The sequence below is a fragment of the Uloborus diversus genome, chromosome 6 (genome assembly GCF_026930045.1).
Source record: "Uloborus diversus isolate 005 chromosome 6, Udiv.v.3.1, whole genome shotgun sequence".
NCBI lineage: Eukaryota > Metazoa > Arthropoda > Arachnida > Araneae > Uloboridae > Uloborus > Uloborus diversus.
Genome location: NC_072736.1, coordinates 8,606,325 through 8,619,302, shown reverse-complemented (window position 1 = coordinate 8,619,302; position 12,978 = coordinate 8,606,325). Strand labels below are relative to the sequence as shown.

Genomic DNA, 12,978 nt, shown 5'->3' with positions numbered 1-12,978 from the left:
AAAACAATGGCATTTAGGGGTAAAGAGCCAATTAGAAGTAAAATTGTTATTGAGAACAGAATTATTGAACAGGTGAAGCACTTCAACTACTTAGGATGTGAAATCTCCTTTGACCACGACAATGATGTCCAAAACAAACTACATAGGTTTCAACACTTATGCGGTGTGGGAAAAAAGTGCAATTCTTTGTCAATCCGGTGGTTCAGTGGTAGATTCAGATTATTACGACTCGAAGAAAACTTAACATCTTTATTGAAGACTATGTACATATTTACACTGATAGTTAAAACCAAATCATTTATTCTAAACAGCGAATTACTCGCTTCCACGAAGCTTGCGTTCGTGTTTCGAATTCTATTCCATCTCTTCCACTCTCTCAGTGTTGCCACTAAATTTTTCCATAATCTACTTACTTAATTCAATAAGCGCTTGCAGCGCCCTCTATTGGAATAATAGGCGGGAAGGAGCATAGAACTTAGGTTTCTCTACACACTCCCCACCTAAACTCCTCGAGTTTACATTTTCATTGTAATCAAAATATATTGAAATACAACAATAACAATTTTACACAACAAAAATGAATATAGCAATATAAAAAAGTATTTAGAGAAACAAATAATATCATATTCAAATTATTATGCTTTTCAATAAGTAATGAATATCAAAATGAAACATAATTAGATAAATTCAAAAATCAAAAATAAAGAAATTAAAGTTCTAAACTATCAAATCGTTTAACTAATATATGAGAAAAGTATAAAATGAAAGTTCCAAAAGTTTTTTTTTTTCACGGTCCATTGATCATTTCCAAAGGATACACTAGCTGTATCGGCCTCCTATATTGTCCGTCCTTTGTCTTAACTGTGCAGGCACGAACAAGTCCATCACGTCCTTTAAAGAGTTCTGTAATAATACCTAAAGGCCACAAGAACTTATTTTTGTTACTTCCTTCGAGAAGTACCACGTCCCCTATCTTGAGAGATTTTCCTTCTTTACTGCAATCCAAGCGATGTCCAGTTCTTAAATCTAGAAGATATTGGGTTTTCCATTTCAGCCAAATGTTCTTTAACAGTTTTGTCTGATACTCCTTTCTTCTTCTCAATTGGTCAGGAGAAGTTTTGGCGATGAGATCAGAGAAGTGAACTGGATAGCTGTGATCATTTTTTGCATAATTTAAAAAATGTAAGGGAGTTAATGCTTCAGGTTCATCTATCTCGTTGTAGGTGTAAGATAGTGGGCGCGAGTTCAAAACTGTTTCCACTTCTGTTAAAAGCGTTGTCATTTCCTCGAACGTCAGAAGGGCTTTTCCTATCACTTTTCGCAAGCATTCCTTAACGGATCTAACAAGGCGTTCGTAGAATCCTCCCCACCATGCGGCTCTTTCGATGATGTATTTCCATTGTGTTCTTTCTTTAGCTATGAAATTTTTGAATGTATCATCTTCCAATATTTTAGAAAACTTTCCCATTTCTTCTTCAGCTTTCTTAAACGTTTTAGCATTATCGGAATAAATGATTTTGCAATTACCTCTTCTACTTAAGAATCTTCTAAATGCCAGTAAAAAGGCTTGTGTCGACATGTTTGACACAAGTTCAAGATGTACTGCACGAGTTACTGTGCAGGTGAACAAAACAATATATGACTTTTGCATATCTTTGGAGTTCTTTACATATGCAGGTCCCACAAAATCAATTCCGCAAATGGAAAATGGTGGTGACTCTTGGATTCTATCTTTCGGTAAGGGTGCTGTCATTTGATCTGCTGGTTTGGCCAAATACTTCTGGCAAATCAAGCATTTTTTGATGATCTTTTTAATTAGCTGGCGCCCCTTCGGGATCCAAAAGCGAGATCTAATTTTGGCTAGAGTAGCAGATGTGCCTCCGTGCATGATTTTTTTCATGCTCTTTAAGTACTATCAGTCTTGCTAGCGGGGAGTTTGTAGGCAAGATGACTGGATGTTTATTATCCAAAGAAAACTCTGAGAACTCTAATCTTCCTCCTAATCTCATGATTTGCTTTTCATCGATGTAGGGGACGAAATTGTACAACGGGGAATTCTTTTCAACCGAATTACCCTCACTTAAAGATTTAAATTCTTCTCCAAAGTGTCTCTTTTGTTCACATCGTATCAATAAATTTTCTGCTTCTTGTAGCTCTTCTGTAATTAGAGCTCCTTGTATGTTACTAGATTTTCTCAATTTCGCGATAAAGCGCATTGTCCATGCTGTAACCCTCAATAACTTTTCTAAGTCACTATATTTGGATAAATCAAATGGGTCTTCTCTATTTTCGACTATACATTCAAGTTCATGTGTCTCCAGGAATTTTTTTCTATATTCTAGCTGAGATTCTTCTACTATTTTCTCATGGGTCAATTTTGGCCAATGGTCAGGCGAAAGTCTCAACTAAGGTGGACCTTGTGTCCAAAGGGGTTCATTAATCAACTTTGAGATCTTTGCTCCTCGGCTGACCAAGTCCGCTGGATTATCACAACTTCTGCAATGTCCCCAATTATTTGGTGACGTCAACTTCTGAATATCCTGAACACGATTCTTAACAAATACTTTAAATGCATCGGGCTGTTTCTTGATCCAAAAATACGTTATGCTTGAATCGGTCCAAAAATAACAAGGGATATCCAAATTTAAAATTCTAACTATATTATTTCCCAATTTGGCAGATAGTAATGCCCCCATTAGTTCCAATCTGGGTAAGGTGAGTATTTTCAATGGCGCTACCCTATTTTTGGAGGCAATGAACGTCGTTCGAATTTCTTTACCATTCGTCTTGAAACGTAAGTACGCAACTGTACCATATGCCACAGTGCTAGCGTCTGAGAAGCAATGTAGTTCGAGATTTCTAATGTCTGAGCACAAACTTTCAAAAAAATAATGTCAAGGGATTTTGAATTCACTTATTTGATGCAACTCTTCGCACCATTTTCTCCATAGGGAGATCAAATCTTCAGGAAGTGGCTCGTCCCAATCTATATGTGATGCCCAAATCTTCTGAGTTAAGAGTTTGATTCTTACAATGAAGGGTCCCAAAATTCCTATTGGGTCAAAAATTCGTCCTAACACTTGTAGAATAAACCTTTTTGTCTCAATTGGTTTCGATAAAAATGACAATAGGCTTCGAATATCAAAATACAGTAAATCCCTCGAATTATCCCACGCCATGCCCAGAACTTTTAAGGTGGTGTTTTCAACATCAGAAATTTGAAAATTTGCATTTGAAATTATGCCTTCTTTTTCCCAAAGTTCATGTAATTCTCTCGAATTAGTATGCCATTTGTGCAGTTGCATGCTCGCTTCCTTGAATATCTGGATTGTCTCCAAAGAAGTAGTCAAGGCTTCTCTGACTGTGTCTCGACTTAAAATTACATCATCTACATAAACATTATTTTCTAAAATACTAACTGTTTCAGGGTACAGTTGTTTATACTTTTTAAAGTGATGTTTGAGAGTTGCTGATAGTAAAAATGGCGAACTATTTAATCCGAAAAGAATTGTTGAAAAACGATAAACAAGAGGCGGGATATTGTCATTGGTGGGGGAGTCAGTGAAGAAAAATCTGGTTACGTCTCGATCTTCTTTATCTAAGAGAATCTGTAAGAACGCTTGCTTTATATCTGCAGTAAATGCTACTGGATAATATCTAAATCTTAACAGAATTTCGAATATCTCCGGATACAAATTTGGGCCAACGTGGAGACAGTCATTTAAAGATGCGGAGTTTGAGTCATGTGATGACGCATCAAAAACAATTCGTAATTTGCTTGTGGTTCTATCTTCACGTATTACTTCCCTATGAGGCAAATAAAACACGATATTTTCTCTATCCGTTTCGTCTGTGACGGGATCAATTATATTATGTTTCAAGTAATCTTGTATTATGTTTTGGTATTCAGAAAATAGTTGCGGATTTTTTTTGAATCGATTTCTAAGTCGGTTGAACCTTTGTTCCGCGATTTCTCTATTATCATCCAATCTTGATGTGTCACTTTTCCATAGTAATTTAACTTTATACCGACAATTTTCGTATACTACATCAGATTCGAACTGTTTGAGGATTTCATTTTCGGTTGAATTATAATTTTGATTTTCGCATATGAGTCCGGAATTTTCCAAATCCCAAAATTTTTCTATTTGTTTCGAGATTAAATCTTCCTCTACTATCACATTAAATGATAAAGTAAAGTTATCTTCTCCTTCTCGTCCTTGTAGGCTCCAGCCAAAAATAGTTTCTACAGCGACAAGATTTTTGTTCAAACGTTTAATGTGACTCGTTACTATATTGTAGTAATAATCTGCTCCGATCAAAATGCCAACAGATTGTTGACTGTCAAGAGAATCCGCTAATATCAAATTCCGTAGCAGTTTATTTTGTCTAATTTCTTTTGACTTTGGTGGAGGAATGTCCGACCCTGATATGTGATCTGTTACCAATAATTCAACTTCTATTCTAGAATTAGAGGAACTTCATTGTTCAAGTACTAATCTAATGACGTCGTAAGTCTTTTGAATTGGCGCAGTAATTCCAAAAGTGTAAACCGATAATTTTTCTTTTCTAATTACTTCAAGATCTAATTTATTAGCTAATTCTTGTGTAATGAAAGACTTCATGCTTCCATTGTCCAAAAGAAGACGCGGATAGCTTATGCCTTGTTTTGTTTTGATTTTTACCGAGCAAGTTTGCAAAAGCATCGAATTGGATTTAGAATGTGATACGGCAGAAATGATTTCCTTATTTTTTTCAAATTGATTATCATTATTTCTCGAAAGTGAACTTGCTTCTTTTTTGTCGGTGTCATTATATTTTAACTTTGAATGAGATTTATAACAAATCGCCTCGGAATGAGTTCCTTTGCAAATTTTGCAACGCCTAGTTGCCTTAAAGTGGCAAGCAGATATTCTGTGATTTTTTCTAAGGCATAAGTAACACCTGCCATCCCCCCGCAATACATTCCTTTTTTCATCCACGTTGAGATTTACGCATTTTTCCGACTCGTGATCTTCTGAGCAAAATAGACACTTGTCAAGATTTATTGACGTTTTAGCAATTAGCTCATGTGTTGAATTACATCTGTTTTCTGTAAAGTGCTGTGATCTGGAAGAGATCTTTCTGAACTGCTTATTATTCAAAGTACTTGTTTTAATCTGTTCACTGCTATTCGAAGGCGGAAGTTTTATACTAGCGATTTTTTCCCGAGATTCTATCTCCGAACGGAGAAAGTTTAGAAATGCATTCAAATCTGTATTGGCTGAATTCTCTCTATTGCGGTGAAATTCTAGAGCGATATCAGCAGGAATTACTTTCATCAAAACAGGAATTAACATATTCGCGTAGCTCTCGGGTTGGACATTGAGTGAAAAAAGGCTTCTTATTTGTACGTTAATTTTATCATACAATTTTCTTAATTTCGTAACTTCATTTGAGCTTTGTACCGGGGTCAAACTCAAGAGATTGGAAATGTGCGTGTTAATTATCAAGTCATTTTGACCAAATCTATTTTTGAGAATGTCTATCGCAGAATCATAGTTTGTTTCCGAAATCGAAAAACCTTCTATAGCACTAGCAGCATTTCCGCTCAAATAACTTTTCAAATAGTTGAATTTTTCGACTTTTGAAAGTGTCGTGTTCTTGTGAATAGTTACCTCGAAAGAATTCCAAAAATTTATCCAATCACCGTAATCACCGTTGAATTTTTGAATGGAAGTTTTTGGTAACCGTACGTTACTTTGTGTTTGGTTTCGAATTTCATCGATAAGAGAGGAATTATTTGATACGTTATTAACGGACATTTTATTTTCATTTCGGAGCTCTAATTTCTTAAAATAACGATTTATCCGACATTTCGTCAAAGTTATTTTATCTTTATAATTCATAGAAGTTTCTATATCAGAATCTAGTTTCTTCTCGTCTTCTATCAAAATTTGTATTTTTTCATCTAAGTTATCAAGTTCTATCTCCTTGCTATTTAACAGTTCTAAACAATTTTCTAGTTCTTCATTTTGCTCTTCTTCTATGTATTTATCAACATTTTTTACTATAACCGTAGTAGAAGAGCGAAGAACAGTTCTTTTTTGTATAAATGATTTTGGTTCCATTTTCAATGATTTTCAACAATGTAAATGATTCAAAAGTTCCTACCTTTTGCAGTCTTCGCATAAAAATGCTATCCAAATGAGATTCACTTACTAAAAGTTCACTAGTTCATCTTTCCGATGCCGATGCACCATGTGGGAAAAAAGTGCAATTCTTTGTCAATCCGGTGGTTCAGTGGTAGATTCAGATTATTACTACTCGAAGAAAGCTTAACATCTTTATTGAAGACTATGTACATATTTACACTGATGGTTAAAACCAAATCATTTATTCTAAACAGCGAATTACTCGCTTCCACGAAGCTTGCGTTCGTGTTTCGAATTCTATTCCATCTCTTCCACTCTCTCAGTGTTGCCACTAAATTTTTCCATAATCTACTTACTTAATTCAATAAGCGCTTGCAGCGCCCTCTATTGGAATAATAGGCGGGAAGGAGCATAGAACTTAGGTTTCTCTACATGCGGAACCCTTACAAGAATCCTAAAGGGAAAAACGAGAAAGGACACACAACTGAAGTTCTATAAGGTTATGGCGTATACGGCTCTGAAACATGGACTTTGAACAGTCAAGAAACTAGTAGAATTCAAGGAGCAGAGATGAAGTATTTGCGATCACTGAAGAACTGCACTATCCTAGACAAAATAAGGAACGAATCCATTCGAAGGGAACTACAGATATTCAGCCTAAATGAAAAAATCACGGAATATCGCAACGATTGGAAAAACCATGTTCGACGTATGTCACGAGGGAGACTTCCAAGAGCTGCCTTTTATTACACCCCAAGGGGCAAACGAGACCGTGGTAGGCCCAGGAAACGGTGGGGCGACCAAGAAGCCGGAGCAGGCTATATGCCTAATCCTTGAAGAAGAAGAAGAAGAAGACCAAGAAGTAACGGGAAATAAGCAACGTTTTTAGCACAAATATACAGATTACTGCACACACGTGTTTCGGGGTTTCAAGAAAAACCTTTTACAATGCAAAATAGTGAGCTTTATTTTACTCACTTTGCAACGTCACCTATCCGGCAATATTTTACCAATGTTGTTAAACAATAGATCAGTGATGCCCAATCTACGGCCCGCGGCCCATAAAGCTGACCCGTGCGGCTCGTTGTTTTGTTCAGTGTTACAAATGGAGAACTATTTTTTGGAAACTTTCAAAACAAATTATCATCTTCATTCGGGATTAAGAATGATTGCTTCAAATTTCAAGGGTGCCCATCCCCCCTAATAGCAAGGGCGCATCCCCCATAAATATCGCAAAGAACCCCCCCCCAAAAAAAAAGTAAAAAGTACCCCTCAACCCCTCCTCAAAATTTCGATGGCGCAGTCCTGCGCCATGATCCCCCTCCCCCCCTTAGGTGGGCGCCCCTGCAAATGTGGAGCCAAGTGGCAAGAAGTTGGTTTCTATGAAGACTGATGGAAACTTCGTTTTGACAAAATAGACATGTGGTAATGAAAACAACAATTCTTGGTTTTTAGTTTTCCTTCCGAGTTTCCCCTTGTTAGCTAGGGAAGAAAACAAATCTATTTGAATTTTATATCTATTCCGGACGCGAGGTTCTTCTTAATATTAGGTGTAGCCCACGGGTGGAAAAAGTTTGGCCCCCACTGATATAGATGATTCATAATAATCTATTTTTTAAAAATGTTGAAGGGATTGTAATATTTTGGGATAATCTCTTATATAATTAAAAACTGAGCGTATCTATGTATCTATGTATGTTCAAGCTTCTTCTCCCGAACGACAGTGAACTGACCATCGAACCAGGTATCGATGGATTCGTAATCTTCCCGTCTTCATGTTTGGCTATTTAACATATTCCTCCGATAATAATTAGCGGAGATATCAATTAAAAACTATTAATTATGAAGCTTGGATTTCGACATAAAATCCCTATTTTTCGAAGGCTTTCCTCCATTTAAATTATTATTCAGTGCTTCATCTCAACTTTCCGCAACAACGCTTTTATTAAAATGTATAGCGGTGAAGAAAATCATTGAGATGAAAGATCTGTTGCCATTTCTTTTTCTCGAATATGAACAGGTAAAATTCTTGTTTTTGTTTTGAGGCTTTACCTGTAATCAGGAGATTTAAAATGTTTACTTTTTGGGGGTTTTCCGCAATCTGCCGCAAAATTTCACTGACTTTTTTTTTGGTTCAAGCCTGAGTGTTGAACTCGCGTCACTTGACATAACTTATTTTCGAGGTGGACCGTGCAAAGCCGGGTGACGCAGCCAGCTAGTTCAAAAATATTTTTTGTTATCATGAAATGAGAAAGTTCTTGCTATTACCATTTAAAATTTTAATTGAAATCTACTCATATTCAAAGCAGTATTTATTTTTTGAATACTGGGCACGTCAAGATTTTAAATGCACAGTATAAACTATCAGGAGCATGATGGGAAAAGTGAAGGAGTGCAATTCTTTCTTTCGTTCATTCATTTATTATATAATACATATTCTTTGATTTATTCATTCTCATATAAATTCATTTACACATTCATTCATTTGTTGATTCAATTATTTGTTCATCATTCACTAATTCATTCACGCAATTAATTTATGGGTCATTCTTCAAAAAGTGTAACTTTTCTGTCACACGCCTTTTACAGAAAAAACTTTAAGGAACAATTCATTTAACAATGCTTTTTAATTTTATCAAAAATATATCTATTTAAACCTTTCAGCATTTTTGTAATAATAATTTTTATTGTAGTATATTTTTGGTTCACAACATGTGAATTCTCACCTCCGTGGCATGTCACACACCTTGTGTGACTGTTTAGGTTGCTTAAAACCTTGTTTAATTAAAAGTATATACTTATTTATTTATTATTCCTTTTACAAGTGGCTCAAATACTAATTGTTTAAGTATAATTAATTTTTTAATATTGTGTTTTAGTTTGTTTTAGGGGAAGGTTACCGTCAATGAACCACGTAACAGTTTTCGATTTTTTTAGAAAGGAAATCCAACTCAAATTTCATGTTAAATTTTTTTTTTTTAATTACGCCCACCAACGTCCTCTCGGACATAAAGCGCCTTGCAGTCCAATACAACAAAGATGCAGTAGCAGAGCGGGGGGGAGCTCTCTGAAGTCGACATCCTTCAGCACGTCGAGAAGAACGCGGCAATCAAAAAGATGCTCCCCAGTCCGATTTTAAAAAGATGGGCTTGTAAGTAGTCGTGACCAGTAATGAGACGAAAAGATGTAGCCCCTTCAACTCTAGGGAGAAGGGAAAGTTGCAGTCTTGTTTGGTCTTCAAGAAGACACGCCCAAGATTTTCCGCTAGCAATGCCACGGAGAGATGAAATTCTTTTGAGTCTGATATTGCTCCCAAGATGTCGCTTGGCGTTACGAAGCGGGATAGGGAGGCAAGGTGGATTTAATGTTGAAGCCTCTTTAGCCAACAAGTCAGCTTGCTCGTTGCCATGGATGCCGCAGTGGCTTGGTATCCATTGGAGCACAACGTCTTTACTGGTCTCAAGAAGTGAACTAATAATGAGTTTGCATTCAAACTCAGTCTCTGTTGGGAAAAGGTTATAGTCTGTGATTGGCTGTATTGCAGCTTGAGAGTCAACAAAAATAACAATTTTTTGGCAAGCGATCTCAGGGATAGCCCTCAGGGACAAAAGGGTGTCCCAAAATTAACGCAAGATTTGAATTTGCCACCATTTTTTCCATAAATTGTTGGCAGCCATGAAAAAAGAACAATTTGACAGTTGAGAGTTTAGGGTTAGTAAAAATGGGGTGTTATTGTACCATACAGCTAGAGAGAGAGAGTGAAACATTTCAATTACTGCATAAGGCATTTCCTAGTCGCGTACTCTCTCATTTCGGTGATCAGAATTGGCATGACCCTAGATCGTGTGATTTAACATTATTAAATTTCTTCTTATGGGGTTATTTGAATTCAAAGGTCTATGTCAACAAGCCCACAACCACCCGTGCATTACCGTGTTGCGATACCGAGCGCCAATAACAGTAACTGCTTGACCAGCCTCAACTTTCATTATTTTTGAAATGTTATTTCAATAATGAAAGCGCGTTATTGCATCGTATAACGCTCCATTTTTTTAAACCCTAACCTCTCAGCTATCAATTGTTTTTTTTTTTTTTTTTTCAGAGATGCCAACACTATTTTGCACAAATGGCAACAAAATCAAATCTTGCGTTAATTTTGGGACACCCTTTATAAATTGCAGAAACTTTACCGTCAAAATTATCTGACCAGACACTAAGAGGTTCCTTCAGGCTGAAAAATTTCATGTTAATTGTAGGAACACTTTCAGTTTATTTCTCTTTTAATAATAATATTCACTTTCATGATAAATATACACAATAAAGAATGAAAACTAAAAAAAAAAATATAAAAAAAAATTAATTTGAATTTTGACATCTTGAATTCAAATTATGTTTTTCGCAATCACGAGTGTGTGTATGTAGGCGTGTGTGTTTGTGTGTGGGGGGTATGTGTGTGTGTGTACGGGTTATGTATATGTGTGTGTAGGCATGTGTTTGTGTCTGTGGGGGGGGGGGGGTATGTGTATGTGTGTAGGCATATGTGTTTGTGTCTGTGTGCAGGCATGAATGTGTGGGTAGTTTTGTGTATGTGTGTGTATGTTTTTGTGTGTGTATGTGTGGGTGTCTGTATGTATGCGTGTGTGTATGTGTTTGTGTATGTGTGTAGGTGTATGTGTGTGTATGTGTTTGTGTGTGCGTGTGTGTGTGTAGTTCTGTATGTATGCGCGTGTGTGTAGGACGTGGATGCAACCTGGAGACGGCTTTCGCTAGAGGTGCAGCATCGTGAGGAGCCCGTCGACCGTGATGGTGCGGAGGGTGGCGGGCGGTGGGAAAAATCAAAGGAACGCCAAAAACAGTCAAGTGAGAACAATAAGCAATCGTGATTGCTCAAAAAAAATATTTTAGCACGTGTTCCATTCATGGCTACCGGTTGCTATGGATTAACCATCGAGTTTCCATCGTTGGATCACATCTCCTTCACCAATTGATATTTTCCCAACCTGTGCAACACCGTTCTCAGCCAATATATTTTCAAGCTCTTTTGAACCGTTGGAAGTTTTGTTAAATCCATTTTGAAAATATTCGTTCGACGCAAGATGGTACTTGCCCTCTAAAATGTCAAAGAGCTTATTAACCATTTGATTCAATTATTCATTCATCATTCACTAATTCATTCACGCAATTAATTTATCATTGAATAATTCATTTATTATGATACATATTCGTTGATTTATTCATTCTCATATAAATTCATAAACACATTCATTCATTTGTTGATTCAATTATTTATTCATCATTCACTAATTCTTTCATTCATTCAAAAAAAGTTACTTTTAACTTCCAAGTAGAAGATATTTCATGAAAAAATAATTGAGTTATCATCTACATAGAGGACTAAGATATAATTTATCCACTTTTAATTGAAGGTATAAATTTACTGCTAAGAATGAAGAATAACATTTCAATGCAATGCTGTTTTGTGTAATGCTCTGCTTATTGACTGTAATAGAAATTTCCAATAGCAGTAACTTTACTAGTAATAAAGCTGAAAGTCTGTATCTCTGGATGTCTGTTACGCGCATAGCACCTAGACCGTTCGTCCGATTTTCATGAAATTTGGCACAGAATTAGTTCGTAACATAGGGGTGAGCACCTCGAAGTGATTTTTCGAAAATTCGATTTTGTTCTTGTTCTATTCCAATTTTAAAAGCATTTTACCGAGCAATTTATCATAACACGGACGAGCAAATTATCATAACATGGACGAGCAAATTATCATAACATGGACGAGCAAATTAGCATAACGTGGACGAGCAAATTATCATAACATGGACGAGCAAATTATCATAACATAGACGAGCAAATTATCATAACGTGGACGAGCAAACTACCGTAACATGAGCGAGCAAATAAACATAGCAAGGAGAGAAATTCATCATCCATTATGTGTAAATATACAGGCGAAGGAAATGTTTTTTTAATTTTCTTCTACGGGCAAAGCGGTGCGGGTGCCGGTAGTAAAGCATAAAATAAAATTCGAAGTTTTACGTACTGCATAATTTCAAAGTTGAGTTGTTGTGCTCCTGTATGGCCTGCGTGCTTGAGAAGTGATTTTGTTCTGAATCAGTCGTAAAAGATTTCTGACAATATCTTATCATCAGCGATACAATCAAACACATTTTTTAGAGCGAAATCCGATTCTAAAACAGCTGTTACAGAAAATAGCAGCTGCAAATGTTCAGAATCGATTTCAATCCAAAAACAAACAAGCGCGAAGTAACCACAACCATTACAGTTCAAAATTTAAAAATAATAATAATAATTTTCAAAAATATTTGTGAAAGGAAATTGTGATAAAATCTTTACATAAATATGTTTTTCTTTTTACTTCCTTTTACAAAAAAGCAAGTATTGTATTCGCGAAAAATTTTCACTCAAAAATCGACTTTGATTTCCATTTTAATCACCGCCGAATGAATATTGAGTTTTTTTTTCGACTCGACCACACGTGGATAAGTGCCTAAGAACGTATAGACACGCGAAATATCCGTAATGACGATTCCCGAATTAATTACAACGAATTTTCTCGTGACGTCTGTGTGTACGTATGTATGTATGTGCGGATATGCGTATGTATGTCGCATAACTCAAGAACGGTAAGTCCTAGAAAGTTAAAATTTGGTACGTAGACTCCTAGTGGGGTCTAGTTGTCCACCTTCCTTTTTGGTTGCATTCGAGTGTTTCTAAAGGGGTCTTTTGCCCCTTTTTTGGGGGAATCATTGTAAATTTCGATGTAAACTCAAGTGGTGTTATAATTTGGCGGACACTTGGCGATATATTGCCA

General features: G+C 36.1%; 1 protein-coding gene across 1 annotated transcript in view; it reads right to left on the bottom strand.

Annotated features, from left to right (window-relative positions):
- LOC129224884 (venom peptide isomerase heavy chain-like) overlaps positions 1-12,244 on the bottom strand; it is a 55,297-nt gene extending 43,053 nt beyond the window's left edge. Inside the window, exon 1 of the mRNA XM_054859429.1 lies at positions 12,187-12,244. Within this exon, the coding sequence (XP_054715404.1) occupies positions 12,187-12,191 (5 nt within the window). The 5' untranslated portion in view covers positions 12,192-12,244. The remainder of the gene's footprint in view (positions 1-12,186) is intronic.
- Positions 12,245-12,978: the final 734 nt, after the last annotated feature.